The 16,068-nt window shown below is 44.1% G+C and overlaps 1 protein-coding gene across 3 annotated transcripts in view; it reads left to right on the top strand.

Annotated features, from left to right (window-relative positions):
• The window catches only part of MINPP1 (multiple inositol-polyphosphate phosphatase 1), a 142,850-nt gene extending 134,755 nt beyond the window's left edge, over positions 1-8,095 (top strand). For all 3 annotated transcript variants that reach the window (XM_073596321.1, XM_073596322.1, XM_073596323.1), the window contains exon 6: positions 1,466-8,095. In XM_073596321.1, the coding sequence (XP_073452422.1) occupies positions 1,466-1,859 (394 nt within the window). In that variant the 3' untranslated portion in view covers positions 1,860-8,095. The remainder of the gene's footprint in view (positions 1-1,465) is intronic.
• Positions 8,096-16,068: the final 7,973 nt, after the last annotated feature.

Genomic DNA, 16,068 nt, shown 5'->3' with positions numbered 1-16,068 from the left:
CTATATTCAGAATTATTGGGATGCCTGCCTTAACATGCACATGAACTTTAATGCCATCCCAGTCTTAGTCCATAGGGTTCAATATTGAGTTGGCTCACACTTTGCAGCCAGAACAGCTTCAACTCCTCTGGGAAGGCTGTCCACAAGGTTTAGAAGTGTGTCTATGGGAATGTTTGCCCATTCTTCCAGAAGCGCATTTGTGAGGTCAGGCACTGATGTTGAACAAGGGTGGGTCAACTCAATATTGAACCCTACGTACTAAGACTGGGATGCCATTAAAGTTCTTGTGCATGTAAAGACAGGCTTCCCAATACTTTTCACAATATAGTGTATATCTATGAAGCTCCGCTGAGTTTTTAAAAATGGGTATTATTTTTAGAAATACACAAATTTTTAACATTGTTTCAGTCACATGAGGTTGCTATTATATTCTCAATGACCATAAATTATATTGTGTTGAGGCTTAGTCCATATGTGCTTTATTCTTGTAGAAGAGTCCCTCCAAAATAAATGACCACTTTTTCATTAGGATTTATAGGCTACTGGTGTTCTATCAGCAATGGTACAACAAAATATCATTATACATGAATGGCAATATCAATAAATTGCTTTGTTGCGGTATTGTTGTTGTTTTCTAGTGCTGGATATTGAGAAATGAATTTAACTATTAAGCTTGGCTTATTAAATCCTTCCTCATTCTTTTACTTTTCCAATGTCACGGTAAAGAGCCTTTAGCCCTGTGATTACACAAACTTCCTATAAGTTACTCAACAAAGATCTAATTTCTAAGTAACTATTCAAACCAATGTTTGCACACTAGCTTGCACAATATAAATATAAATATATATATATATATATATATATATATATATATATATATAAAATTAAACACTATTCGATTAATGTTAAATATTGTGAGAAAAGAACCTAACCAGATGGGGCTTTACTGGTAGCAGTAAGTTCCCATATGGTTAGGTTCTTTTCTTTTTGCACAAATTACAATGGATGTGATATCGCCTAAAACAGACACAAAACCCCGTTTTTTTTTCTTTTGTCATTTTAAATATTCAAAGCGAATGCCGCCATCCATTCATGTCTCTATGCTATATTTTGTAGCAAAATCACTTTAGAAAACAACCCCTAGCATTTCTGGCCATGGCCATCTTGAGTAAGGGCAAAGGATTAATGTAGCATTTACTTCCTGTGCATGCAGAAGAGTGTGCTTAGCTAAGAAAACCCCCTCCTCCCCTCCTGAAGACTCCTGGGATATATGACATTTGCCTAGGCAAGAAACCAGGAAGTAACTGTAGAAATGTAAAAAAAAAAAAAAAAAGGTAAAACAAGTAAAAATTATATACTTTCCTATCTATTTACTAATGCCAGCAGCATGAGGATTAAAAATATTCACTGTTGATTGGAAGAATGAAGTTCCACTTTAATGATGTGATATGCTTTTATCTTATAGGTCCCAGCAAATCTCTAATCCGGTGGTCATGCACTTTGGGCATGCAGAGACTCTCTTGCCACTGTTGGCTCTGATGGGCCTTTTCAAGGATGAGAAGCCTCTTACTGCGGACAGTTTCTCTAGTCAAAATGAATTGAAGTTTCGCAGCGGCAGGATTGTGCCTTACGCTTCCAACCTGGTGCTTGTCCTGTATCACTGCGAGTTGGTGGAGAACCCGGAGGAAGAGTATCAAGTACAAATGTTACTGAATGAAAACCTCCTTCCTTTCCCGCACTCACAACAGTCTGTGTGTCTTTTTGATGATCTTAAAAAGCAATACAGTCACCTACTCAGCAACTGCCGTGTTAGGGAGGAATGTGAATTGATGAAGGCTGTTCATGAGGATGAACTATAAGGCAGTCTAGCTTTATCGTTATACATTCCTTCATACATAGAGAATTTTTTTTTTGCAGCACATCCAGGATAAAGGTAGAAACATACATTAATTGCATCAGGTTAAAATCATCACAGAATCAACACAATCCTGTTCAGATAACACATTTCTACCTACTGGGGTTTTTTTTATCTCAAAACTAGGCTTTCAACGAAAATTCTCTGTTTGAAATTGCATTACTAGGCAGAATAATAGAGGGAAATGTTCATTCACTTAAACATTCCTCCATAGACTCACATTTAAAATTACTGTTAGTGGGTAATTTTTGCAGATTATTTTCTCTTTTGTTTACATTTTTGCAATTTTTCAGCCAAAGTATGGAGTGGTGCAATTATTTGGTGTGGTCATTGGTTTTACACACTATAAACTACACAATTACAGGCTATCTCTAAATAAGGTGCTGATACTGATCACAGTGACTGTAAGCAAATTACAGAAATAAGTATTTAAAATCATGGTTTATAGAGAATTCATATTTAATACGCTATTACTGCATTCAGACACATTTTCAATCATTAAACTGACTACAGTTAACCACTGCATTTGAAGGAGGGCTTCACTTAGTAGCTTTGAGTCTGATGTGACAGTCCCCTCAAGGCACCCCGTTCCTTTCTTAACCACTTGCCTCCCAAGCCAATTCTGACACTTCTCTCCTACATGTAAAAATCATATTTTTTTTTACTAGAAAATTACTCAGAACCCCCAAGCATTATATGTTTTTTTTTTTTTGTTTTTTTTTTTTTAGCAGAGACCCTAGGGAATAAAATGGTGGTCATTGCTACTTTTTATCTTGCACGTTATTTGCACAGCAATTTTTTTGGGGGGAAAAAAAACCAAAACGGTTTCATGCATTTTAAAAAAACAAAACACTAAAGTTAGCCCAATGCTTTTGCATAATGTGAAAGATGTTACGCCAAGTAAATGGATAACTAACATGTCATGCTTTAAAATTACACACACCTGTGGAAAGGTGCCAGACTTATATAGGCGACAGTTTAAAGTTTTTAAAAGGTTATCTGTTTAGAGTTACAGAGGAGGTCTAGTACTAGAATTATTGCTCTCGCTGTACCATTCGTGGTGATACCTCACATGTTTGGTTTGAATGCCGTTTACGTGTGCGTGACCTACGTATGCGTTCGCTTCTGCGAGCAAACACGCAGGGATTGGGACGGTTTAAAAAAAAAAAAGTATTGTTTAGTTTACTTTTATTTTTCTATTTTGACACTTTCTTTTAAAAAAAAAAAAAAAATTTTATCACTTTTATTCCTATTGCAAGGAATGTAAACGTTGCTTGTAATAGGAATAGAGCATGAGAGGTCCTCTTTACAGCGAGATCTGGGGTCTAAAGGTCCACAGATCTCGCCTCTAGGCTGGGGAGCCTGAAATAAAAACAAAAAAACTGCATTTTTTCCAAATGCAGAGGCCAGGTGTGACGTCATAACATCACGACAGGCCTTCCAAAGGTCATAGAGACTCCTGGGGGCCATCTGGATTATCTATGGTAAACTTGCGAAACATTCCTTTGCCGGCTCGCCGATCACATGCGTGAGCCAGTAGAACCACTGGAGGGCGGCGGGAGGGGGTGTGTGCCCACCCGCTGCCTTTAAGAACAATCAAGTGGCTGAACAGCTGCTTTGATTGTTGGTATGGTGCAGGGAATCGCTGACTGAAAAAAAAATGATATCTGAATTATGACTGTAACTGCAGGTATTGTTCAGATATCACCACTCAAAGTCTGCAACGTCATATGATGTTGCCCCAGGGAGAAGTTGTTAAAGGACATATTTCATCAAAAATGTACAGTTATTATGCTATATACATTAACAAATATCCCCTTGTACAGTATGTCCCCTTACTGAGTCACACTTATAGCTTAGCTCTATAATTGACAAAGGTTATGTGGAAGTAAACCCATCCATAAAACAGTTTAATTTCCGTCACATGCCAGAAATGTAACAGTACCATTGGTTGTGCTCTCAACCAAACTGTCAAGCCATCCAATGGCTGGTGTCTAAACTGATCACATGTGCAGCATCATGCCAGAGGTAAAGATGGCAGCTTCCTTGGCTGAAAACGATAGGGGGGTTTACTTACACTTTAAGTTCCCTGGAGAGTGCTGACACAACATGGGGGCGTGTCAAACCTCTGCAAAGAGAATATTATTTCTCTGCAGAGAGCAAGGGTTCCACTCTGTAGCTGCAGGCAGGGGATGGGCTTTTCTATTTAGGCTGCTTTAGGCTGGCCATATACGGTGCAAATTACAGACAGTGTTGACAGTGGAATCTCGCTAGTGGCTTTAGCTGCTGCTAGTGATAATCGCAAGCAAATCCGGGAGGCTAGTCGTACACAAGTTTATCAATTAATCAACTTGGTACATTCAGCCTGCCATTAATGGTTCGAATCTCGGCTGGTTCCTGCTGAACTGGCTGAGAGTCGAACCGTGTATGGCCAGTGTTCTCTCAAATTAGCCAACTCGTCAAACTCCAACCATGTCACTTCCAGTTTCTTTAACCACTTCAGCCCCGGAAGGTTTTACCCCCTTTCTGACCATAACACTTTTTACAATTTGGCACTGCGCTGCTTTAGCTGGTAATTGCGCGGTCATGCAATGCTGTACCCAGACAAAACTTGCTTCCTTTTTTTTCCACAAATCGAGCTTTCTTTTGGTGCTATTTTGGTGCTCACCTCTGTGATTTTTATTTTTTGCGCTATAAACAAAAAACTTTTTGCTATAATAAATATCACCAAAAATGTTTTTTAAAAAAAATTTCTTCATCAGTTTAGGCCAATATATATTCTTCTACATATTTTTGGCAAAAAAAATCGCAATAAGTGTATATTGATTGGTTTGCCCAAAAGTTATAGCGTCTACAAATGATGGGAAAAAATGATGGCATTTTTATGGCATTTTTATTATTTAGTTATTTTTACTAGTAAGGGAGGTGATCTGCGATTTTTTTTTTTTTTTTTTTTTTTTTTTTTTTTAGTGGTACTGCAACAAACAGATCAGACACTTTTGACACATTTTTGGGACCATTGACATTTATACAGCGATCAGTGCTGTAAATGTGCACCGATTACTGTGTAAATGTCACTGGTAGGGAAGGGGTTAACACTAGGGGGCGATCAAGGGGTTAAATGTGTGTTCCCTCAGTGTGTTCTAACTGTATGGGGATAGGACTGACTAGGGGCGGAGACATATCGTTGTTCCTACTTACTAGGAACACACAATATGTCTCCTCTCCCCTGACAGGACAGGGATTTGTGTGTTTACACACACAAATCCCTGTCGCACATTTGGTCCCCCGCTGTGCAGTGGGCACGCGGGCGCCCTCTGGCGGCTTTTAGAGGGAACCCTGTATATATACGGGGTTTCGCGCAGGGGTGCCATTCTGGCTTCGTAAAAAGACGTGAGCCGGTCAGGAACTGGTTAAACCATCAGTAATTGGAGATTTTGACGAATTGCTGTTTGGACACACCGGCAACCGAATACAGTCCGGTACAGGAAGATTTAACTGTTTTGACAGCACAGTGGCTAACGAGGAGAAAGTTTTCGCCGCCGCCTCGGAGGCAGCCATTTTGTTGGCTAGTATCGGAGCGGAGTAACAATCGTGCACTGGACTGTATTCGGTTGCCGGTGTTGTGTCCAAACAGCAATTCATCAAAATCACCAATTACTGATGGTGTAAACCGGAAGTTAAGTAGTTGGAGTTTCTGAAGAGTTGGCTATTTTGACAGAACATTGGCCTTAGAATCTTGTTTTTATACACCCAGAATTAATTTAGGTGAAATAAAGTGAGGGTTCAGTTGGGTGTCAATAAATCATTTCTCTTCCCCCTTCAATGCAAGTAATGCAAAGAGCAGACTGGGTTTTCTGTCTTTTGGATGCCCTTTCTTCAGCAAGTGCATTAGCTCCCTGCCAAGTCAGTGTTGCTTTTTCAGTTCTAAATAAAAATAATTAAATTAATATGTTTTTTGAGGATTTCTTATAACCTAGGAGCAGTATATTAGCACCGTCTGATGATTAGAAATAGTCTGCTTGTGTATGGAATCTCCTCTGATCCTGTGTACTTTGGAAAGCTCTCGGATCAGTGCTCAATAGTGAACATTATAGGGCTGTAACAGATTAAATTACAGAAATCATGGTAAAAAAGAAGATCCTTGTGCTCGTCCATGACTGACAGAGCCGCTGGAATCAGTGTGTGCAAGATTTGTACTAAATTGTGTTATTACTGAAACATTATGGACATGTAACTTTCCAGGGAGTGATATCTAAAGCATAATCCGTCACAAAAAAAATGTATTTCCATTTCACCTGGTCTGGGTGTTGGATATTTCCCATGAAATCTGAATATGCTAGAAGTGAAATGCTGACTGATGTGCTCATAGTTGGCTTTTACATAGCAGTGCAGGGACATAAAGAGTGGCATTACCATATCACTACCCCTATACCATTCACACACACTGCATTGATTACACACAACCTCAAATATAATATTGGGTAGACTGATCTGATTTCCATGCAGTCTAAATTACAACGTTTGGGTATAATTATAAGCAGAGATGGGGGTATTGTTGGGTCCCTGTTTCCTTGGAGTTGTCACCAGCTTTATACAGGGATATACAATGTAAAACTGACATAAAATCGCACACATAGGTTGGAGTTGATGGGTTTGTGTCTTTTTTCAACTCGCCTACTATGTAACTATGTTGTGATCGCTGCAATGCATTCAGGCTGAACACCTTATTAGTACCCTTTTCTGTAATCTTTGGCAATGTAATGTTCTCTATACATGATCAAGCTGTGACATTCAGCTGGTAGATTAGGGTAAATTGTTGCAGCTTTTGGTGGTGTATTGAGGTGGTGGCTCTGCCACAATAAGATATTAAACTTGGCTTTTATGTTACTGATAAAGTTTACACAGAACTGACATTATGTAAGAGTGACAGCAGTGATTCTTTACTGACTCATGGTGACATTGAAATACATTTAGACATGTGTATGATGGAGCCCTTTCACTTTATGATGAAAAGTATTGTATTGTTTGTAGCTACTGAATTTTCCCTGCATAGTCAATATTAAATTTTAATTATGAGATTAACTCGTGCATCAGGAATTTTCTTGGCAATGGATTAAGAGCCTTGAATGTGAGCAGTAAGTACAAGGATTTGTGTGCCCTAGATAACAAGTTTTCTGTTACGTATACAGAATGTAAAAAAAAGCCTGTGTTCTACAATTATTGCTGACTACCTAAACTTAAAGGATAAGTGCACTTTAACAAACACACAGATGCCTACTTATCTCGGTCTGATGGCCGAAGCAGCACTGCAAGTCTCACGCTCCAGATCATTCTTGTGCATTACAGCCCTAAAGGACTTCTATGGGGCTGTGTCCCAAGACTGGAGAAAGTATATTTATTACATTTTCCCTGGGTTTTCTATAAAGATTAACGCAGTATTAAACCCAAAAGCAAACTTTTATTATATTGCAGCTTACCAATCCTTAGATGTGATGGCTGCATTTGTTTCTTTAAGTTTTTTTTTTCTTCTATTTCCATCTAGTTATCCAGCCAGCAAGTCTGTTGTTGTTCACAGCACAAGCTCTCCAGCAGAATGCATCAGTTTACATGGATGAGGCAAACCACTTAACGCTGGCTGGCAAGGGTGCTAATACATTTAACCCCCCCTCCCCCCAAAAAAAAAAAAAGCTAAATAATAAAAAAAACTGGCCCAGCCACCACATCTAATGATTGGTAAGCTGCAAAAGAATACATTTTTGGTTTTGGGATTAATACCGCCTAAATCTGACCTTGTATTTCCACTGCAGAATCAATCATGTAGGTTGGAATATGAAGAATGTTTCCATCGCTCACATTAATGGACCAAGCACAAAACATTTTTTACCTTTTTAGCAACTATAAGTATACACCAAGCAAAAAATTTAAGCCTACAGACCTTTTAAATCAACGTGCACTGATTTTATATTTTAACACAAGAGAATGTTCATGAAGTAACAATGAATTGAAATGTTATCCCATATATTTGATTGGTGAAATGGATGTATATTGAGTTGCATTTCTCAATAGCTTCATGGACTGTAAAGAAAAGATTGTTTTTCCTCACCGTATGCTGGTTTATTCCTTGTGTGTATTATTTGATTTCAATAAACTTTGTGGACAATATTGTATGCAAAAGCATATCTGAGGCTATAGCATTGTTTTTCTGTCAATTATTAAATGTTTGCTTTTAAGATCTGTATTTAACACTACCATACTGAAGCTGAAGGGTGATAGGCTGCAAGAAAGCAGGTTGAAGCTTGTTAAGCGCTTTGCAAATGCTTGTCAAAACTGATGCTGGAAAGACAAATTCCTCAAACTAAGGTTAAACGATATGTGAAAGGTAAAGAACAAGTTCACTTTAATAGTGAACATGTCCTTTTCTTTTTCATACATCATGGGACACAGAGTTAGGCTAATATTCAATCTCTAGGTGAATGGACACTGGTAGACAAAGTCTTAGACAGGAAGTGATCCCCTATATAACCCTTCCTATTTAGGGAAATACATCAGTTTTTTACCAGTGTCTGCAAGGTGGATGAGCACGTTTGTTTGAGCTCTCTGAGCTCCAGGTCTCTAGTCCTACAAACAGTTCTTAAATAAATCAAGGGATTGACTGATCGGATCCATTTGACACAGGCTCTATATGCTTAGATAAATGTTACCCGAGCCTTGCGAGGAAGACTCAGGATCCTGCAAGGTTTTGCCTGTAATGCGAACTCTGGGCGCTGGACCCTGCCAAGTGGAATCCTGGACACCACAGTGCTAAGGCATTCCTGCAGGGTGCTGTACAGGTCCAAGAGAGTGGACCCTAAACATGAAAGGGTACCCAGTCCTTGAAGGTCCGCAAGTGCCAGGAACACGTTGTGATGGGTGAAGATTGGGCTTTTAGTTTCTAAGCTGCCCTGCGCCTGGACGGGTAAGTGAAACCCTTTTTTTTTTACTATTGTGGGGTGTCCCAGTGATTGTAATAATCAGTCAAGTTAGCTAGAGGCTGGACACCTGTGTGTGGTGACCATACGGGTGAGTTTTGGGGCTAACTGTGGGTGTTTGCAAGGTGTAACTTTTTTTGCTTGAGCTGCACATGTGCCGTAGCCTTTATCTGTGTGCACAAAGATTTGCCTCATATGCGAATACAGCCGCTCCCGTTCGCCAAGACCACATTCGTGCACACGCATGCACAGAACATTCCGGCGCACAGCCAGCTTATTTAACCTGTCTATGCCAAGCATGCAGTGCTTCCAGAAGGCAGTTGTGGGACACACAGCAGGCTCTGAACCAGGCATTTGCAGCGGTTCATTTCTCCTTACCCGGGTCACGTGAGTCACCAGTTGTTGCTTGGCAGACTAAAGGTGCTTAGCCCCTGGAAGGCAGGAGGCTTCCTGGCAATCTGAGCCGCTGCGCCTATCTGGTATTGTGCCTAGAGTCAACGCTGCTGCTTAACCCTCTATCACCAAGGATGAACTGTCCTCGGCCCTAGCCGGGATAGAGCACAGGATTGCTGACATGATTGCCTCCATTCCACAGGGTGGCAAGAAGAGATACAGATCCCCCTCCCCAGAGCCTCCAAGTTTGAAGCAGGAATGGGTTGAGGATAGGGAAGAGCTACAAGCTCAGGATTCTGTGGAGAGCCTGGCAGATGAGTCTGCTTCTGAGCAGTCTGGACAAGAAGATATCCAGTTGATATCTGCCTCTCGGTCGCAGAAGCTTTTGATCCAGACTCTTACCGAGATGTTTTGTTCTGCCTTTAAGTTGCCTCTTGCAGAGGTTACTGAGCCTCCCTGGTCCTCTTTGGGGTCCCTGAGGCCTCTTCAGGCCACACAGACTTTCCCCTTACACCCTCTGTTGGTTCTCTTGTCTGTACATATGTGCGCTTTTGTGGCTTAAGACACAAGAAGAGAGGCACCTCTGGGTGCAGATTTATGACAAGTTTAATAACACTTAGTACAGGCAACTCACATTTGAGTAGGCATAGAAAATGCCAACATGGGGTGCAATGTGGTCATCAGGTCGTCAATCCATTCCTGCGAGGTGGACGCACCATTCCTCCGAGTCTTCTCCACTGCGGCCGGCTGTTTACCATCCAGCGATGTTTATCGAGCAGAGTAGACTGTACTAAGTGTTATTAAACTTGTCATAAATCTGTTCCCAGAGGCGCCTCTCTCCTTGTGTCTTTTCAGTATATTGGAACATTGTTTCTGTTCCCCCCTGATGGCAGCCCTGAGTGTTGGACCCTTTATCACCATACCATATTGTCCTTGGACTTTTTAACCACTTAAAGACCAGGCCTCTTTTTCAGACTCGGTGTTTACAAGTTAAAAACACATTTTTTTGCTAGAAAATTACTTAGCATCCCCAAACATTATACATTTTTTTTTCTAACACCCTAGAGAATAAAATGGCGGTCATTGCAATACTTTTTGTCACACCGTATTTGCGCAGCGGTCTTACAAACGCACTTTTTTTGGAAAAAACTCACTTTTTTGAATAAAAAAATAAGACAACAGTAAAGTTAGCCCATTTTTTTTATATTGTGAAAGATAATGTTAAGCCGAGTAAATTGGTACCCAACATGTCACGCTTCAAAATTGCGCCCGCTCATGGAATGGAGTCAAATTTTTACCCTTAAAAATCTCCATAGGCGACGTTTAAAAAATTCTACAAGTTGCATGTTTTGAGTTATGCCGCGTACACACGGTCGGACTTTCCGGCATACTTGGTCCGGCGGACCAGAGTGTGCCGGACAATCCGCCCGTGTGTGGGCGGCGGCGGACTTTCCCGGCGGACTTCTTCCCAAAAGCCCGCCGGACCTAGATTTGAAGAAAGTTTCAAATCTTTCCGTCGGACTCAGTTTCGGTCGGAAAGTCCGCTCGTGTGTGTGCTGGTCCGACGGAAAGCCTGCTCGTGTGTAGGCTGGTCCGACAGACCAAATACGACACGGGGGGATGGTATTGCATCTCGCGCTCGCTGCAATAGGAAAAACAAATCTTCCTATTGCGGCGAGCGCGGGGCATACCAGGCCCTTAGGTCTGGTATGGATTATAAAGGGGAACCCCGCTACGCCGAAAAAACGGCGTGGGGTCCCCCTAAAATCCATACCAGACCCGATCCGAGCACGCAGCCTGGCCGGTCAGGAAAGGGGGTGGGGACGAGCGAGCGCCCCCCCCTCCTGAACCGTACCAGGCCGCATGCCCTCAACATGGGGGTGGGTGCTTTGGGGGAGGGGGGCGCCCTGCGCCCCCCCCCCCAAAGCACCTTGTCCCCATGTTGATGAGGACAAGGGCCTCTTCCCGACAACCCTGGCCGTTGGTTGTCGGGGTCTGCGGGCGGGGGCTTATCGGAATCTGGGAGCCCCCTTTAATAAGGGGGCCCCCAGATCCCGGCCCCCCACCCTATGTAAATGAGTATGGGGTACATGGTACCCCTACCCATTTACCTAGGAAAAAAGTGTAAGTAATAAAACACACTACACAGGTTTTTAAAATATTTTATTAAACAGCTCCGGGGGGGGGATCTTCCTCCGGCTTCGGGGGTCTTCTTCCGGCTTCGGGGGTCCCTCCGCTTCATCTTCTCCCGGCGTCCGGTTGGTTCTTCTCCGCTCTCCGGCCTCTTCTCCCGGTGTCGCAGGTCTTCGGCCGGCCCCTCCGCTGTCTTCATGTAGCTCTATTGCGAGCGGAGGTCCGGACTTCTTGGCTTCTTGGCTTCTTGGCTTCTCTTCTCTTCTCTTCTCCCAGATGTTGACACGACGCTCTCTCCGGCTGGACTGGTCTCTGAGGGCTGCGTTGTGACTTATATAGGCGGAGACCCCACCCCCATATGATGTCACAGTCCCTGGGCAGAGACCAGTCCAGCCGGAGAGAGCGTCGTGTCAACATCTGGGAGAAGAGAAGAGAAGAGAAGCCAAGAAGCCAAGAAGTCCGGACCTCCGCTCGCAATAGAGCTACATGAAGACAGCGGAGGGGCCGGCCGAAGACCTGCGACACCGGGAGAAGAGGCCGGAGAGCGGAGAAGAACCAACCGGACGCCGGGAGAAGATGAAGCGGAGGGACCCCCGAAGCCGGAAGAAGACCCCCGAAGCCGGAGGAAGATCCCCCCCCCCCGGAGCTGTTTAATAAAATATTTTAAAAACCTGTGTAGTGTGTTTTATTACTTACACTTTTTTCCTAGGTAAATGGGTAGGGGTACCATGTACCCCATACTCATTTACATAGGGTGGGGGGCCGGGATCTGGGGGCCCCCTTATTAAAGGGGGCTCCCAGATTCCGATAAGCCCCCGCCCGCAGACCCCGACAACCAACGGCCAGGGTTGTCGGGAAGAGGCCCTTGTCCTCATCAACATGGGGACAAGGTGCTTTGGGGGGGGGGGCGCAGGGCGCCCCCCTCCCCCAAAGCACCCACCCCCATGTTGAGGGCATGCGGCCTGGTACGGTTCAGGAGGGGGGGGGCGCTCGCTCGTCCTCACCCCCTTTCCTGACCGGCCAGGCTGCGTGCTCGGATCGGGGTCTGGTATGGATTTTAGGGGGACCCCACGCCGTTTTTTCGGCGTAGCGGGGTTCCCCTTTATAATCCATACCAGACCTAAGGGCCTGGTATGCCCCGCGACGGGGCTAGTAAGGTGTCAATCTCGCCGATAAAAGCGGCAAGATTGACATCCTTTTCTAGTCCCGTCGCACCTGAGTCACGTTCAAAATGAACGGACTTGTCCGTGTGTGGGCAAGTCCGTTCATTCTGAAAGTCCGCCGGAACTCCGGCGAAAGTCCGTCGGAAAGACGGGCGGACTTAGCCCGCCGGAAAGTCCCGGCGTGTGTGGGCAAGTCCGTCCGTTTTAAAGTCCGGCGCACTTGGCGGACAAAGTCCGTCGGAAAGTGTGCCGGACCAAGTAGGATAGAAAGTCTGCTCGTGTGTACGCGGCATTAGAGAAGGTCTAGGGCTAGAATTCTTGCTCTTGCTCTAACGATTGCCACGATACCTCACGTGTGGTTTGACCACTGTTTTCATATGCGGGCGCTACTCACTTATATGTTCATTTCTGCGCGCAAGCTCGTCAGGACGGGGCGCTTTTAAAAAAAAATGTTTTTCTTATTTATTTTACATGATTTTATTTATTTTTTCACTGTTTAAAAAAAAAAATGGGTCACTTTTATTCCTATTACAAGGAGTGTAAACATCCCCTGTAATAGAAAAAAAGCATGACAGGTCCTCTTAAATATGAAATCTGGGTTCAAAAAGACCTCAGATCTCATATTTGGACTTAAATGCAAAAAAAAAAATATTGTCATTTGAAAAAATGACAACAGAAAAATAGCCCTTTAAGACGTATGGGCGGAAGTGACGTTTTGACGTCGCTTCCGCCCTGCTATAGTATGGAGACGGGTGGGGGGGGCATCTTCCCCTCACTCGTCTCCATACCCAGCCACGGACAGGTCCTGTTCTCCTCCGCCTCTGCCGACGGTTCCGGTAAGCCGCAGAGGGCGCGGGAGAGCGGCGGGAGGGGGGGTGGCCCTTCTCCCGCCGCCGATAAAGGTGATCTCGCTGCGAATCCACTGCAGAGACCACCATTATCGTAAACAGGACCGCTGGCTATAAAGATGTGGCAGCAGGTGCTGCCGTTACCGAGATATCCATCTTCAAACTGACAACGTATATGTACAGGAGCCGGTCGGCAAGTTATATATATTTCCAAATATATTACAAGACTATGGACTCTTGTTATTCTATTTGTACATAGATTACTATGCTTTCAACTTATGTTTTATAGCACTGTGGGATATCTGTTGCTCTAGTTCCCTGCTCCTTTACTTGTATATTTTGTGGCTTAAGAACTAGTTAGATAAGCTTCCATGCAAAAAGTTATTGGCAGGTTTCCCCTTTCATGGGGAACGTTTATTTTATGATCAATTGGAGAAATATATCCGAAAGATTTCCGGAGGGAAGAGTTCTCTACTTCCTGTGAAGAAAAGCACCAGGCGTCCCTCCTTTAAAAACTGCTTCCTCAGGTGCAGTTCCGCCGCCAACAGGGCGCTAGGGGCAGGGGCAATCTGCAAGGCCAAGGCCAGAAAAAGCCCTGGGTTAAAAACTGTTCTAAACCTAGCACCAAGCCCTCCTTTTGAGGGGACCCCCCCACTCTATCGGGTGAGGGGAAGGCTGCTGCACTTTGCGGACATTTGGAGAACAATGGTTCAGGACGATTCGGTCACCTCAACTATATCCCGGTTACAAGCTGGAGTAGCGGGGGATTCCCCCTCAGAGATTTCTAAGATTCAGCATTCCCTCTGATCCTCCAAAAAGAAACTTATTGTTTCAGGCACTACATCATTTAGTGCATCAAGGAGTGATTATACAGGTTCCTGTACCCGAAAAGAGCACAGGGTTCTACTCTAACCTGTTTACGGTTCAAAAACCAAACGGGGACACAAGGCCCATTTTGGATCTAAGATCCCTGAACCAGTATCTGCTAATCCAGTCCTTTCGGATGGAGTCTGTCCGCTCAGTTGTAGCCTCACTCCAGATGGGAGACTTTCTAGCTTCCATCGATATAAAAGACACGTATTTACACATACCTATCTTTCAGCCTCATGAGAGGTTCCTGCGATTTGCAGTAGAGGAACGTCATTTTTAATTTGTGGCTCTACAATTCGGGCTTGCCACAGCTCCCCGGGTGTTCACAAAGGTCCTAGTACCAGTACTGGGTTCTTAAGAGATCTTAGTGCTCGGGTATCCGGACGACCTCCTGCTCCGAGATCACTCACTACAAGCTCTAGAACAGAGCATAACCTGCACAGTGCGGTATTTGGAAAGCTTAGGCTGGGTCATAAATACTGAAACGTCAGCTTTGAGACTGGCTCAAAATCTGAAGTATTTAGGTCCGATCCTAGATACGGTCCAAGCAAGGGTATTTTTGCCACCCATAAGGATTTGTGCCCGGGAAGGATCAGGTGCATTAGATACGGGGCACCAGACAACCCTCCATTTGGCTCTGTATGAGTCTTCTAGGAAGGATGGTGTCCTCCTTCGAGGCAGTGCCCTATGCCCAGTTCCATTCCAGACCCATACAACTTGGCTTGGAACAGAAGAGGACAAGCCCTGGATTATCCAATGTTCTTATCTCCTCGGGCACGCTTAAGCCTAAACTGGTGGTTGCAGGTTCTGAACCTGCGAAAGGGAAGATCCTTCCTCCTGGTAACTTGGAGAGTACTGACCACCAATGCCAGTCTCTCAGGCTTGGAAGTGACCCTAGAGGGGCTCACAGCTCAGGGGAAATGGTCAAGGACAGACCAGGACCTTCCTGATGGCCATCACCTCGGCTAGAAGAGTGTCGGAGTTGGCAGCCCTTTCGTGCAGGGAACCATACTTGACTCTTCACTACGACAGGGTCGTGTTACGACCTGTTCCATCCTTTTTGCCAAAAGTGGTGTTGGCCTTTCATTTAAATCAGGACATTATTTTGCTTTCTTTTTTCTCTCAGCCTCGTTCGGCGGAAGAAACGACTGCATTCCTTGGATGTTGTCCATTCAGTCAAGGTTTATTTGTCTAGATCTGCGGAGATCCGAGGATCAGTCTCCTTTTTTGTTTTACCAAAAGGACCCAAGAAAGGGCAGGCAGCTTCCAAAGCTTCCATTGCCAATTAGGTCTGTCAATTGGTCATTCAGGCCTATGGTCTGAAATGTAAAGCTCTTCCCTTTAGGGTGAGAGCTCATTCTACCAGGGGTGTAGGAACCTCCTGGGCTTCTCACCATCAGGGATCTGTGGCTCAGATTTGTAAGGCTCCTACTTGGTCTTCAGTGAATACATTCACAAAATTTTATCAAGTGGATGTACGAGCAGCCGAGGATTCGGCTTTCGGCTGCAGTGTACTGCAGGCTGCCGTACAAGGTTTGATGGCTATTGTTTGGCAGGGTGTCTCCCTCCTCTGAAGGCTATTGCTCTGGGACGTCCCAGTAGGTAATGAATATTAGCCTAACTCTGTGTCCCATGATGCACTCAAAGAAAAGGATTTTACAGGTAAGTATGAGGAAAAAATCCTATTTTTTTTTTTAATTCCCCAACCCCCCTGAGTGCAGTTTACGATGTTAAATGCTTAAAGATGATGTCCAGGGATGAGACAAAATCCCACT

Source organism: Aquarana catesbeiana, linkage group LG08 (genome assembly GCF_042186555.1).
Source record: "Aquarana catesbeiana isolate 2022-GZ linkage group LG08, ASM4218655v1, whole genome shotgun sequence".
Classification (NCBI taxonomy): domain Eukaryota; kingdom Metazoa; phylum Chordata; class Amphibia; order Anura; family Ranidae; genus Aquarana; species Aquarana catesbeiana.
Note: the sequence above shows the minus strand (reverse complement) of the source record. Positions and strands in the feature narration are given on the sequence as shown.